The sequence below is a fragment of the Crocodylus siamensis genome, chromosome 11, assembly GCF_052110815.1.
Source record: "Crocodylus siamensis isolate JL-2025a chromosome 11, ASM5211081v1, whole genome shotgun sequence".
Lineage (NCBI taxonomy): Eukaryota > Metazoa > Chordata > Crocodylia > Crocodylidae > Crocodylus > Crocodylus siamensis.
Genome location: NC_143405.1, coordinates 16,934,086 through 16,949,059, shown reverse-complemented (window position 1 = coordinate 16,949,059; position 14,974 = coordinate 16,934,086). Strand labels below are relative to the sequence as shown.

Here is a 14,974-nt window from a genome sequence, read left to right as displayed (position 1 = left end):
GAGTTTGTTGTAGCCTGCTGCCTCACTCTCAGCAGAGCAGACTGTTGCCCCTGCACTGCTTTCCAACCGTTCTAATCCACTGACTTAAATGCAAGTTGCTGTGCCTCTGCCTCCGTCGGGGAGCGCAGGCAGGCCTGGATGCTGGGTGAGCCATGTGAAGCTTCATCTGATGCTCGCTCTCCCACAGAAGTCCCAGCTCCGTGCTCTGGCAAAGCAACATGCTAAGAGCCAGCAAGAAAGGCAGGACTGTGAATCCATCAACTGGAATTACTTCCTGGGGCGTGAGATTGTCAGTGCAGCCTGATGGCCTCAAATGATTTGCGCTCATTCACCACAGGAAGAGGTCAGTGAAACAGGTTGTAGTAGGCAGAGGGCAATGGGAGTTGTTGCTGCCCTTTAATTACATTTATTTGACTCACTGAAAACCAAGACAGTTTACATTTTTAATACATGGAAAACATATATGCGCCACATGCACACAGCTCTGCTTGCTCCTGCTGGGAAACGCAAACAGGTATCCCCCCACCCATTCAGCTGTTGTGGGGGGGTAGCTCTCAGATGCAATTGCCTCCTAGCGTGACCCATCGGGACCTGGGAGAAAGCCACAGCCGCACTGGGGAAGGCCTGAGCGTTTTCTCCGTCACAGCAAAGGGAAGCTTTAGGCTGTTGGCCGAGGTACACAGGACCCCACCTGATTCATTCCCCCATCGCTCCCCAATTCTGCACATCCCCAGTTGGCAGGAGTGGCCAAGGGCAGACCTCTCTGTAAACAAAAAGGGCAAAAGGCACTGCATTGTGTGTTGCTGAGGGTGGGAGCCGTGCGGGCACTGGCTCTACCTGGATTGTCGAAGTACACCCTGGCATCGCTGAGGCGAGGTAGACTGGCCTCCGGGGGCTGGGCACAAATGCTGGCCCAACAGAGGTCTATGGCACAGCTGCCACAGACTTCACTGGTGCCAGATTTGGCCCTTGTTCAGGAAGATCTTGTCACGCACTGGGTGACACCAGGTTCCCCACATCTCACAGGATCCCTTGAAGGGCCTAGACAGGGCTCCAGGCAGGGGGACTGGTGCATAAAGCTTTACCAAGAAGCTTAGATATGTAATCTCCCTCCCTCCCTCCTCCCATGAATGCAAGCATCAACAGTTCCTTCCCTCTGGTGGGACACGGTTGTGGCCTGGGTCTTGCTGGCCCTGTGTAAATCTCAATCTGTGGGAAGGCAAGGATGCCGCCCTGGTATAAGTATCCAGGCCCCAATCCCATCCATGATCCACAGGTGTCAGTTGTCCACCCTGCTTCCTCAGGGTCTGAGCAAGGGGCAAATGGAGGGAAAAGGACTGGGCCCCTCGGGTACAGCGCTTCAGGTGCAGGGAGGGACAAGGTCTCCCAGTGTCATTCAGTCTGAGGGATTTAGGCTGAAATGAGCCCTCCAGAGTCAGTGGAGCTCCACTGACACCAGGAAGCCATGTCTCTTGGTCCCTCCCAGCCCTGAGCCTAGATAGTATCTCGCTCTTTGTTGGGCCGGACCAGGCAGAAGATGGCTGCCAGTGCTGTCAGGATTATCACCACAAAGAGGAGGATGAGGACAACCCAGGAGCTGTACTCAGTGCCCTTTTGGAAGCCTGCTTCATCAGCTGGGATCATATTGGTAAGGTTCAGCATATAACCCAGGGCCCAGCCAATGGAGGTGTCCCCAGCCTGCGGAAACAGATGAGAAATGTCAGGGAGCCTCACTGACTCAGAGCACAGATCTGTCTATAGCCCGGTGACCTGTACTTCAGTGGCACAGAACAGATGCTCAGGGGAAGAGTATAAACCTGTCCAGACTAAGCTGTCCCCTGCTTTTCTTTATACCCTCAAGCATTTTGAAGCCTAGGAAGTCCTAATTTGGAGGTTGCAGCCCTACAACTGTGTTTAATACCTACTGGCAGACCTATCCTGCTTGAATTTGGCTTGTCCTTTTGCACTTGGTTAAACTGTTGGCTTCTACAACATCCTGTGGCGATGATGACTACCATCAGATAATCACAGGCTGTACAGAAAAGAACTTCCTTTTGTTTGTTTCAAAGCTACTTCCTTCTGATTATTTCCTTTGATATCTCCCAGTTGGGTATAGACAAGTTCATGAAAGCCCAGTGGCCATGCCTTCTTCATATGTTAGCTAGAGAATACCTACAGCTGCATTCTGTGGTCACTTAAAGCAAGGCACCTGCTCCCATGCTGATCAGTACAGATGGTACAAAAATACCTTAAAACTGAACATAAAAGCACGCTGGGTCATCCCCAACAGCTGGGAAGCAAAAGCTCACAACAGAGGGGGTGAGCCCATGAAAACACACCAACGCTCCCCTGTCCCACTGACATTCCTCCTCCTTTGATGAGCTCTCTCCATCTCACAGAAGTAACAACCCAGGTCACCCCAAAGCTGACAGCTGCACCCTGTCTACTCAGGCTCCTGCCTTCCCTGCTGAGACACTCCCCGCCCATGGTCTTTTCTTGAGTCTGGAGCTCATCTCTTGCAGGGACCTGGGCAGAAGCCATTCAATGGAGCTTCTGCATGTCAGAAAGTGTCAGCCAACCAGAGGTGCACTCAGGTACTGGATGACAGAGCCACAAGAAGGCCACGGTCAGTGAAGAGCCCCCCAGCAGCCCATGCACTCACCTTCTTCTGGAAGGCAATCTTGGAGAATGTCTCGTCATCAAACTGGTAGCCCTTGGTGGTCAGCAGGTGGACAAAGGTGCTGGTTATGCAGTAGTCTGGTAGCCTCTTCTCTTCATCTGGGGCTAACTCCACCAGCTGGACAGCCAAAGGGGCGGGGGTAGAAGGGGCAGAAAGGAGACAGTGGAGTCATCTCTCCCACCCAGCACAATCCCAGCACCTTGCAAGCAGTTTGGAGAAGGATTCCTGCTTCAGCACAGGAATTAAGAGCACTCAGTCTTTGTGATGTGCCCCAGCCTTTGCTCTGGAAGGGGCATGAGTATGTGTGAAGCAGACCTCAAACCTCTTTCAAATCCAAGTTCTTTGCAGCCCTGCAAGTCCGCCCATGGAGTACGAGAGTGTGCTGGCCAAGCTCTGCACATTGCCAGCTTCTGTCGGGGCCAACAACAGGCCCTGCTCAGTCAGGGGGTTATGTCACCATCTATGATATGCAGGATAAAAACAGTGGCATGGCTACAACTGACCTTTCACAAAAGACAGAGACCCTTGGTTAATTCCCTGCTCCCAGTGCTATCCAGCCCCAAGGCTGAGGGAAAGCAATGTCTCTGGCAGTCAAGGCAGGGTGAAGGCATTTCACGCCTCTGGGATCATGGATCATGGACAGAGGGAGCATGTATTCCTCCTTGTTGCTAGGCTGTGCCAGGGACCTTACAGAACAGACAGGCTCACGAAGAACTAGGATGAAGGTTTGCTGACACTCTGACTGATGGATCACCCTGACTGATGGATCTCTGAGAAGGAGCAAAGAAATCATCACGGGAGAATGAAGGGCACACAAAGTCTCTGCATGGATGGGCTGTGAATGCTACCACTGGCGTGTTGGGCACCCTGGGAAGGAAAAGGCCCCCAGCATGAAGGAGGCAGGAGCAGGGATAGGAGGCGTGCCAGAAACTGGAGCATGGGCTGAGTTTGGCTAGGGGAGCTACAGAGTGTCAACTCTTAGTACACAGTCCTTTCCCAGGGACCCACGCTGGTAAATGCTGTAAATGTCCACCAGCTGCACTCCACACCCCAGCATGACTCTACCACCAAAGGCAGGGAGGAATTCTCTTCCCCCTTCATGACAATTCAAGAGTGCTGCAGAAACAAGAAGAGCCAATCATGGGATCCTTAACTTAGTGCCCACACAGCACCTGCCACCTCCACTGCTGGTGTTAAGCATCTCAAGGGAAGCTGCTGAAAGGGAAAAGCACCCTGCCCCCACCCCAAAGGTCAGGGGTCCAGGGCTCCTGTCCAGACTCCAGCCCTGTCACCTGGGAGATCTGACAGGATGCACCACCCCCTGCTATTGTGGCTGCCGGGTTGCAGAAACCAACACTGCCGAGAAGTTGACCAGATCAAGGCTGGTCTCCCCAAGTGGATGGCAGCCCTGTGGAATCACTCACTGTTTGGTGGGAACCCACCTGGGACCATGTGGTGTTGCAGATGGCTTGGGCTGCTTCTTCCAGGTCCCTGGGCGAGGCCACATGTCTCTTCATCACACTTTGGATAAAATTCACTGTGTAGAAAAAGGCCGAGAAAGCCTGACACAGGGGAGGAGAGGGAGAAAGGGGGTTAGGGAGCAAAATCAAAGCCTTGCTGGCACACATGGCAGTTTCCCTTCCAGCACGGAGGCCTTCAGGGCTTGTCAAGGACAAGCAGAACCAGATTCTTTTTGGATTACAGGGGAAGAGAGATCAGTGTGACCGTTAGGGGGCAGCAGTTCCCTCCTTTCCCCTGCTTTAACTTTGGCTTCTGGTTTTGTGCCCTGTGGATGAGGGTTTGAAACAGAAGGTTTTTGGGAATCTTTGCTATGTGGTTGCTCGCATATACAGGGTACTGGACTCCAGGGATCAGGAGGCCCCTTCCAGTCTCACCTCCCTAGGGCAAACAGTGCTTATTAACTATAGGAACAGTCACCTCATTAAGGGTACAGACAGATGTGTAACAACTGGATCTCTCTCAAAGGGTATTGATACGAGGTGTTACAGCATAACTGCTATCATCTCTGAATGGTTGGATACAGATACGAGTATAGCAAAAGCGGCTAAAAGGCACGTTTGTCCCTAACCTCAGGCCCCTTACCTCAGAGCCCGTTAGGGCTCTAATAGCAACCCTGAAACGGACAGGGCCCAGCTAGTCCAGAGCCGTGGTAGAAGCCTTGGAATTGATAGCTCCAAGTTAGGGTCACCTGTTATGCAGTTAATGGGAGCACCACAAATTAGACAAGAGACTGAACCCCCTACACATTTAACCGGTGCATTTTTCTGAACCAGCCTGCCAAGAGCCTAAGCTCATTAGTGTCAGCAACAGGTAACCCGCTGGGAGTGACCTTGCCATTTGCAGTTAAGCCAATTAAACCTTCCCCAACATGCAAGGAGGTGGACAACTGCACTTACGATGAAGTTCCCCGAAAGGTTGGGTTGGAAAATGCCATCAAAGGAGCAGCGGGAAAAGGAGCAGTTGGAGAACCTGAAAAGGCTTTCCACGTGTCGCTTACACGTGGCAGGATCCCCAGATCCTTCCATGGTGACAACAGCTTTGGGGTCATAACTACTGGGCTGCTCTGTGCTGGTGCAGGGTGAACTGTAGACATCCCCTAGGGAGAGTTGTTTCTGGTAGCCTTTGGGCCAGCAAGGGTTGGAAATGACAGGTTTGTATTCTTCAGCCTGTTAGGTGAGGAAAAGGCAAAAGACAGTATTAGCCCTACTTGTGGCTACCAGGAACAAGGGCTGTGTCCAGGGCAGGTCTGGAAACCAGCAGCATAGCTCAGGGACAGAGCTGAGGATGGGTGGTTAGGATTCCTGCTGCCTCAGGTTCAAATCTCACTAGGGCAAGTTCTGTCCTCCCCAGGGAAGCAATGGAAATACATGCAGCTTCCTGGTAGGACTCAGAGAAGAGACCCTTACAGACCAAGGTCTCTCTGCTCCATATAAAAATTTAGCATAGTTTGGCTGGGATTGGCTTGGTGCCCTAGGTCCCCACTGCATTGCTTGGGCAATCGTACTGGTGAAACTACCCCTTCTCCATGATGTGCCCCAGAGATGGGGCTGTTCCCTCCCTTCTTTTCAAGCCCCATGGTGCACAGGAACAGAAAGAGCCCTCAACTTGGAACCTGGGAGATAGCAGCCAGGCTGGAAACAATGTGATCCAAAAGGCTGGTGGCCAGGAGATGAGGAGGAGTGGAAACTCAACCCTTGAGGCCATGCTGGAACACCCCACAGGGTCCTACTCGGAGCTCCTCCATACCTTTAGGACCTTTGAGAGCAGCCTCTTGAGGATCTGGTCCCGGCCGTAGCACAGGAAACTGTGGGTGTAGACCTTGTATGTCTGCCCATACAACCGCAGCATCACCTTGTTCTGGGGGTTTTCAATCTGTTCCATGGTTTCGAAGGTGATCTGTGTGGAGGCTCCTCCCAAGTCCATGGCCCCTAAGGTACCCTTCTTGGGATGGATCCACTGCCCAATCCAGCCATACTGGGTGAAAGGGAACAAAGCAATGGCATAGAGATGGTTCACAGGGTGCTGCTGACTAGCCTTGGCTCATACTCCACTTGCTCCATGCCTGGGATGTTCTCAGCTGCCCCCACAGGCAGCCGCGCAGTGGTGCTAGGCCACAGCAAAAACAAACACCCTCTGCAAGGGGCAGTAACACTCCCAATGCCTGCTGTGATTCCAGGATCACATGGTTGGGGCCCAGGGCAGAGTAGTGCTAACACCCTCAGCTATCCCTGAATACCCTGGGACTGGGGGTTCCAGCATAGGACAGATCCTGACCTAGTGACTCATGCACATTTTGGAGTCTGGTCCCAAGGGTTCTTAGTGTCCCCCTCCCCTCCCCAAAGCTGACTCTCCCAGGCTGAGCACTACCCATGATAGGCACTGGGCACCTCCCCCTGCTCCCGAGCTACACCTCTAAGGCAGACAGGGCAGCTTCAGGGCCTGAACCTGGTCCTGGCTTTCATTTTTTTGTTGTCCAGGGAGCCTTTGCACAGGCAGCTTCAATCAGCCACTTCCGGATGCTCCGGCCACCTGATGCAGAGGGCAGCAGTGCTGTGCAAAGTCATGGAGACAGCTGTTGTTGAGAAGCAGCCTGTTAGCCCAGCTCAAGCCTGAATTCTCCGCCAGGCTTCTTTTGAGCTAAGCACATTCTTCCACACCCCAGGCGTATGCTCCGCACACAGCTACACAGAGCCCGTGTCTCGTTCCCTCCCTTGGCAACCAGCCCCTGACAAGAGTGTCCTGGAAACCACTGGTTTTTAAAGTGGAAGCCTTAGATTCCAGGTGGTGAGAGACCCTTGAGATTAGCTGCTGGCTTATCCCCTCTCACCTGCTCTTTCAGGCACCTCCACCAGAGAGATAAGCCCATGAGTGGATGAATGTGTGAGCCCATGTCTGCCTAGGGACAGGGAAAGCCCTCAGAAGCCAGCCCAGCTGCATGTACCTTGATGAAATTCTCCAAGAGGTAGTTGGCTGTGACCCAGCCAAACACGCCCTCGTCTTCGCCCGACAGAATTTTCGCCCCTCGAAAGTCGAAGGGGTACGACTTCAGTGTGGAGGTGACGCTGCTGAGGACATTATTAGACTCCTGAGAGTTGGTGATGCTATGAGACACATGAAGCAAGGCATCAATGTGAGAGACCAAGCAAAACCTCCACTGCATCTACAGGACTGAGGGCAGAGCCTGCCCACCACAAGCAGAACCAGGACATGGGGAGCACAGGGAACGTATGGCCTCAGGGGTGCAACTGGGGAGAGCACTGGGAAGAGCAATTTTTATTCCCAATACGTGGCAGAACCGAGACATATGAAGGGCCAAATATGTACCCTTTCTTTCCTTCTTAGCAAACAAGGCATAAGACATGTTTCTGGGATCCTGTGGCAGCCCAGATAAGATCTGACATAAGATATTTAATTCTGGATGATTCCAGGCCCAAGTGACCCACAAGCAAAGCAGGTTTGCGGACCCCATGAAATGAGGAACCCTTGCTACTCCAACCAGCCTCCCCCTACTGCGGTGGTTTGCAACTTTTTTCATTTGCAGACCCCTAAAAATTTTTGAATGGTTGTGCAGACTCCTTTGAATTATACGTGAATTCAAGTACTTTTGATTGATAATAGTAATCTTTTTCAGACCCCTTAGACAGTCTGTGGACTGCAGGTTGAAAATAGGGGTGCAATGATAGAGATTTTTTGGGCCAGTATTGATGGCCGATTTTTAACAAGCTGTATTGGACTATACTGATCCAATTGCCGATATGCAGCCAGGCAGCATGGAGAGCAGCCTCTGCCTGGTAAGTCTGTTGTGGGGGAAGGAGTGGGGGGAGGGAAGGGGTGGGGGGCAGATTGAGGCCCCAGCAGTGAGGGGGAGAGTGAGGTAGGGACAGGGGCAAGCACTGCACAGCCGGGGTGGGGTGGGGCATGGGACAGAACCACGGGTTGTCCAGGGGGCACGGGGAGGGGGTGGCAGCAGCTCCCACCACTGCATGCACCCTGGGAGGGCATGGTGGGGGTGTGCCCCTGGATCTGTGCACAGGGCGAGGGCAGGCTGCTGCTGCAGGCTGGGGCCGGGGTAGTGCCAGGCTCTTCCTGATGGAGGGCTGGGCTGGGCTGTGCTCTGGGCAGCCTACCCTCACCCCGTGTGCAGATCCAGGGGCATATGCCCTGCCCCCAAGCCCTCCCAGGGTCCGTGCAATGGCGGGAGCCACACCCCCACCCTCCCTGATGAGCCTCTTGCAGCACCATCCCACACCCTGCCCCATCTTGGCTATGTAGCATCTGCTCCTGCCCCACCCCACCACTGGGGCCTAGATTTGCTCCCCTACCCTTCCCTCACAACAGGCTTACCAGCCAGACCTGGCTGCTCTCCACACTGCTAGGCTGTGCTTCTGGCCGCCTGCATGCTGCGCTGGGGCTGTGCGCGTGCATGGGGCATTTATTGGCCACATCATCAGCCAAAAAAAGCCAATTGCTGATACTATCAGTTTTCCTTATATCAGTGCTGATCTGATATGGGACCAATACATTGGTGCACCTCTAGTTAAAAACCAGAGCCCTGTAGAAAAGAAAAGGTGGAGGAAGCCTGCCTGGACTGGCTCATTCTCCATGCCTTACTTCCCGGCCAATACAGGCAACAGGTCTAAACCCTGAAAAACAAAGGCTTGTTTGTCTGCAATGGTGCTGTGTGTACTAGAGAGATTTCAGTAAGGACTGGCCCCTCAGAGAGAGCAGACACTGATCTATTGGGATAAAATCCTCTTTCATGGGGATTAATAGCCATCCTGCAGCAGGCCAGGAGCCAACCTTTAACTGCCTGGGGTCAAGAAAAGGCTCCACTTTCGAGCAAGCTATTACACAATTGTCCATAGAAAATGGTTCTCTGCCCTCCCTAAGAGCGGCTGGTTATGGATGACAACTGAAACAAGACACTGGAGTAGTTGGATGCCTGGGTGGCAATACTCAGGCTCCCATTTTCTCTGTTGCACCTCTGCAGCCCCTCTGAGGGCACCAGGAATGCCTGGGGTAATGGCAGAAGATTGTCACTCAAGAGCATAGACGTCAAGCCCACAGCCCATAGCCCACAAGTCCATAGTAGTAGTAGGAGCGTCTGCTTCACAGCAGGTGCTAGTGAAAACTCACTTCAGTAATCTCATGCCAGCGGTGGCTCCCAGATAGAGGGGAGTTACCGAATGCTTCTCCTTGGGAACATCTTTCAAGGCCTGGTTGAGACATGACTTTAAGCTGTTCCCGGCCTCTGAGGGCTCCTTTGCATAGCTGGAGATCCCACCACCTGGAGATGAGAAGACATACCTTGTTCCCTGGCTGCTTGATCCCAGGGGTGGTGAGGAACCTGAGGAGCAGTCCCTGCCCATACAACTCCTCAGAGGGCTGTGTCCCAAGCCCTCATTGAGGGAGTAGGGGGTGGAGAGAAGAAAGAGAAAAGGCAACAGCTTTTCAGCTATGGGGCCCTGGGTTTTTCTCCTCCGAAGCATTGTGTGCAGTCCCACCTTGTCTGTGTCTTTCCCTCACATTCATTTCATTTGTCTGGACAGAGCACCTGCTTGTTGCTGGTGCTAGCTCCTTCTAGGGAAGAGCTTTGTCACTGTGAGAGAATGTAGCTCTCTCCCAAGCATTTCAAAGGGCAGGAGCCACGGGCCTTTGTGCATAGCTGGGAGAATGGGAAGGGAAAACAAACCATCCTGCAGGTGCTTGGCACCATCTTGCAGTTCAGCAGGGCTGTTTTGTGCCCATCATGCCACACCCAGGCATGCCCACAAAAGCCTGAAGAAGCAAATCCAAAGGCCAAACAAGATAGCCATACTGTCTCTCCACCCCCTATGATATTGCCTGCTGGTTACCTGCCAGCCTGAACCAGCAGGTCTTCTGCAAGGAAAGCTTGGTACAGACAACGCCAAGAAGTGGCCACTCCAGGAAGTGCTCCACCTACTGCTCCTAGAGCTTTACCCCTAGCCCAGGCTGCCCAAGAGTTTGGGCTGATCTTACAAGGTGCATCAGGATGCAGCCCCACCTAGCAAAAACCACCCTGGCATGCGATTGCCCCAAGGGGATTCTGCCTGGCCCGATCAGAGATTTGCTCTTACATCCACATGATAGGAGCATGTCACATGCAGGTTCCATTGACATGACAAGGTTTGGTAACCAGCTAATGATCCTCTCAGCTCACTTGGTGCTAGCAAACACCAGGGAACTGCGTCACGGGAGAGACATTGCTGTATATCTGTAGCTTCCAATTCATGCCTGTATCCACGTGTTATGGCCAGCCTCCCATAATGCCCTGGTCCCCACAGGACATATGCACCGAGGGATTCCAGCAGCTCGTGGAACGATACCCCCACACAGCCACTGGAACATGCCCCCACACAAAGGACAGGGACTCCGGGACACTAGCTTCACAAGGAGGCCTGGCCTATACTGCGTGGCACCAATGTGCCAAACCCATGCCAGGATAGTAGAGGTGCCAGCCTGGGTCCCTGGCAAGAGCAGGACACTGCCAAGCTGTCATAGGTATGAAATGTCTTGCCCATTAGGCCCCTACAGACAAACCATGGTGAGCAGGGCCGACCCGAGGGCAGCAGCTCCACTTCACGGCTGCTTCCAAGGTTTTGCTCTTTGCTTTCATTCTACGCTGGAATTAAACCAGAATTGTTCAAATGTTTCCATGGAAGCAGAACGGGGTGGAGGCACCTGCTTCCAGAACCAACTCTGCGCTTTGGGACTCAGATGGGAGGAGTTGGTCTGCAGCCAGGTGCCCAGGGCATTGTCCCGGGAGACCTATATTCAAGACTCAGCCCTGCCTCGATCGCCCCCCTCCGAGGGCATTACTTTCCTACCTTTCACGTCGCACATGCTGTGCTGGCTGACGATCCCCGTGTCATTCTCTTTGTCTGCAGGCCACTTGTAGACAAACATGGCAGTGTGGGAGGATCCAGCATCCAGAACAATTCCATACTGTGGATCAAGGGAGAGAGGAGAGAACAGTTAGGCTGGGAGAGACCAAGAGTGCAGAAAATCCAGCCAGGATCAAGTCCAATATGACTCTCCTGAGGGCCCTGTAAGGGAAACTTCAGAGATTAAAAGGCCTGCATGGCATTACCCATGGGCCAGGGATTGCAAAGCCATCTCGTGTCTGAGAGCCAGCTTTGGGAACAAGATGCAAAAAGCACCCTCCCTGCAGCCAGAGAAGCTGGGCACAGTGCAGCCTGACTTGCAGGAATCCAACACGTACCTGATGCACCAGGCTATTTTGCAATCCTCACCCTCTTGCTTCTTCTTGGGCAGGGCAAATACCCAGGGACCTAGCCCCCACCACCGCCACACCTGCCTAATCTCAACCTACTGGCCAGAGACTTGGCCCTCAAGCACTACAGTTTAAAGACTGGCAGTGCAGGACTGGGCCTTTCTGTTTGACCAAGCAGGCCAGTCTCTCTGTCAGGAGCACTAGAAGATTTTATTGAGCATAATGGTAAAACCACAGGAAGCCACCAGAGTCTCAGCTATACCAGGGCTCTGCATGGCGCTAACCCTGGGGCAGCTGAAGTGGTAAGACCTCTGATGGAAAGTTTTGGTGTGATTCCCTAAACAAAATCAGAGTCTAGGGCTTGGGCAGAAGTCAAGAGCCTAGGGCTTTCGGTTACTTCTGATCCAAGCCGGAGCCCATGGCTTGCCTTGCTCTCAGCACTACACGTGTGTCTGAGATCTCTCTCCTTTTACTTCCCTTTCCCCTGGCACGGAGATGGACACATCCTTTTCCCTACCTGCCATCGTCTCTAACAAGCAGAAAGCCTCCTGGACTTTGCCAATAGTTACTTATTACAAAGGACTCCTATGCCAGGCTTACAGATCACTGCCCATTTGGAGAAATCAAGCAAGACACCTGGGTGGGAACAACAGTCCAAAGTGAAGCCTCCAAAGAAGGGCAGAGAACTAACTAATTAGCACTTTGTCCATATAGGGATCTGCCATTCTCTTTCTATAAATAGTCCCTTCTCCCTCCTGCCAGATGAGGACTCCACAGCCACTGGCAAGAAAACCAAAGAGGATTCAGCTTCCCCTGGTTCTGAGGCCCCCGTCTGACACCAGGTTTTCCCTCCTTGGCAGACTTTCATACACATTAAGCTTTTGCATTTAGCTTGCCATCTGATGAGGCAGTCCAGTCAACAGATTGCCCTGTCCCAAGCAAAGCCAAGCCAAACCACTCAGGGCTTTGCAGCCCTGGCTTCGATTCAGGGGTCCTTTCTAGCTGCTGTGGGGGACACCACTCCTTACGTTTAAACTTAGTCTAGTTCTGTTTGGCCGCACAGCATTAGAAATCAGCCTTAAGGAGGTTAAATGCATTGATTTTTTGAGCCTTGGCAGCAGAACAACTTTATTTTCAATGTAATACAGTTCCTGTTACAGTGCTAGGGACAGGACTCACTCCTATGCCATGGTGCTCATGAGGCTTAGGCATGGATGGCTACAGACCACTGGTGTAAACAGGGCCCTATGGTGCAGGGGTGAATTCTACCCTCTCCTCCAGGGCTGCCTGCTAAGGCTTGTGTCCTCCTTTAAGTGGTGTTGTGGGGCTGGGGTCTTGTGTGGAGGTGAATTCCACGCTGGGGTGTTGGAGCAGCATTGGGGGGAACCAGTCCCCATGCTAGTCTTTGTCCTTCTCTACCAGCTTCATCCCAACAGGAGACAGCAGGACTCTGGAAGCAGCACTAGTCTCGCTCTGTACCAAGACCCTTGGTTGTACAACAGTGCAACACCCCTGCCAGCAGCTTTGTTTTCTCCTCCAGTCCCTGACTGACTTCCCTGCTCTCCCTGCACTGGGTGCCTGAGTGTCCTGCCCAAGTACGGTGCCCATTGCCCCCAGGGCTGAGCACTACTCTGGCTGGCGCAGACCACAGTCATTAGGGCTGGTGCAGGACCCCTCAGTGCCTAGCACTGCATAGACAGACCAAAGAGCCAGTCACCATGTAAACGCGGCAGGGCACAGCAGCTGGAAGCAGATGGAGAGATGGGGCAGCGCAACACAACTGTGAAGCAGTCCTGGGCCGGGTCAGTGTCACAGCACAGTAGCAGCCCAGATGCAGTCAATCAAGTGGCCAAGAAGGATGCAAGGGGGATGATGAGGATGAGGATGAGGAGCTTCTCCTGGGCAGCAGTGGCAGCCTGGAAGGAAGCACCCAGGTGCCTGCTTGGAAACCCAATGATAAGGTGGCAGAGGCTGAGCAAGAGTAGGGCTGAGCTCCTCCCAGCACCCTGCCTTCCCAGCTGCTGTGAGGGAGAGGGCCCCAGCTGGCTGGCAGGCTCCCATCTCCCTAGGACACACCCCTTGGCAGAGCTAGTCATCCTGGGTGTTGAAGCGACCTAATCCCCCAGCCAGTGCAGGCTTGTTCCTGTCTAAATCCAAGCTGTGGGGCCTGTGCCACTTTCCTTGGCCAGCCTCAGCAGATGGCAAAAGGGAACTGCCCTCTGCCTCGAACAGCTCTCACGGTGCAGCCAGAGCCCGGTGCGATCCCAGAAGCAGCTCATGGGTCACAGATTCTTCAGTCCTGTTCTCAGGACTGCTGGCAATTCACTTTGGGAAGGTCCTTCCCTTGTTCGTACCCTACCTTGTGTAAAGGAAACAACAGTGTCCCTCTACCTCCTAGGGAGGCTCTTTGCAAACGTTGAAGGGGATCAGTGCAGGGAAAGCAAAGGAACATCAAAAAGTATGGTGCTAATTCAACTCTCTTCCCCCCCGTAGAGCCTCACTTCCCCTTGGGCTCAGCTGTTACTTTCTTTCATGGATTCTAGATCAAGCCCCAGCAGTTAATACACTAGAGGAGTTTTCTCTTCTCTCCCCAATAACTGACCGAGGCTGAATTCACTCCATTGCATGCACAAGCAACAATAAAACTTTGCAGTTGGAACAAAATTCTGCAGAATATATATGGGATTGATTTACTCAGTTTTGTGCTAAAGAAAGCGAGGACACAAGGGAGAAGCCAGTCCTCGGAGCTTAGATAACAATACTGCTGACAGCCCATAAAATAATCAACAAGTAAGAATGAAACTTGTCTAAGGATTACTGCATGGGCAGGAAGGCTTTGGACCAGGTCTTTTCCCAGCTATCAGACACAAAAGTACAATCCTATTCCACTGTGCCAGCAGCCTAGCCTTAAGGCAAAGGTACCAAAAGCAGGGAGGAGGAGGACCCACTAATGCCTTTTGCATTAATGCTTTTGCAAGTGCAATAGGATCATACTTTAGGTGCTCAAATGAACTAACAGCAGAAACAGGATCTGGCCTGTCATTTGTATTCATCAGAATACAGAAAAGCTGCTGAACATGCACTGAATTCGAAGTGAACTGGTGACTGTGAATCCAAGACTTGGTGAATGCCTCAGTTTGGTAAAAACAGAGGTGTTTTATACCATACAGCTTTTTGGAGCCACAGACTTTAAATATGTTGCAACGTTATTTTACGAAACAAAAGAGGAGCTCCCTGAGTAGTGCGGAAGCCAATGTTCATATGGTAAGAACAAACTACTAGCACAAAACTCTCCTTGCACCTTCCCAGTCCTCTTGATAAAACAGCTTTAAGGAGCTGCATCCAAAGCACATGTTAGAACAGCTCAAAACAAGCCTCAGCAATAACTCTATTGTTATAAAGCAAACTGCCCTGCACTCGTTTGCTTCCCTGAGCAATGACAGAAATTCCCAGAGAAGGGAACTGGGCTCCAACTGCCTGTCATACAGACTCTGTCATAGTTACAGAGTAGGGCTGGA

General features: G+C 52.5%; 1 protein-coding gene across 2 annotated transcripts in view; it reads right to left on the bottom strand.

The window, feature by feature from the left end:
* Nucleotides 1–429: 429 nt before the first annotated feature.
* The window catches only part of ENTPD2 (ectonucleoside triphosphate diphosphohydrolase 2), a 31,036-nt gene continuing 16,491 nt past the window's right edge, over nt 430–14,974 (bottom strand). For both annotated transcript variants that reach the window (XM_090022754.1, XM_090022755.1), the window contains exons 2-9: nt 11,050–11,167; nt 9,338–9,488; nt 7,143–7,302; nt 5,948–6,175; nt 5,098–5,367; nt 4,123–4,242; nt 2,663–2,797; nt 430–1,698 (exon numbers count right to left, since the gene is read on the bottom strand). In XM_090022754.1, the coding sequence (XP_089878880.1) occupies nt 1,495–1,698; nt 2,663–2,797; nt 4,123–4,242; nt 5,098–5,367; nt 5,948–6,175; nt 7,143–7,302; nt 9,338–9,488; nt 11,050–11,167 (1,386 nt within the window). In that variant the 3' untranslated portion in view covers nt 430–1,494. The remainder of the gene's footprint in view (nt 1,699–2,662; nt 2,798–4,122; nt 4,243–5,097; nt 5,368–5,947; nt 6,176–7,142; nt 7,303–9,337; nt 9,489–11,049; nt 11,168–14,974) is intronic.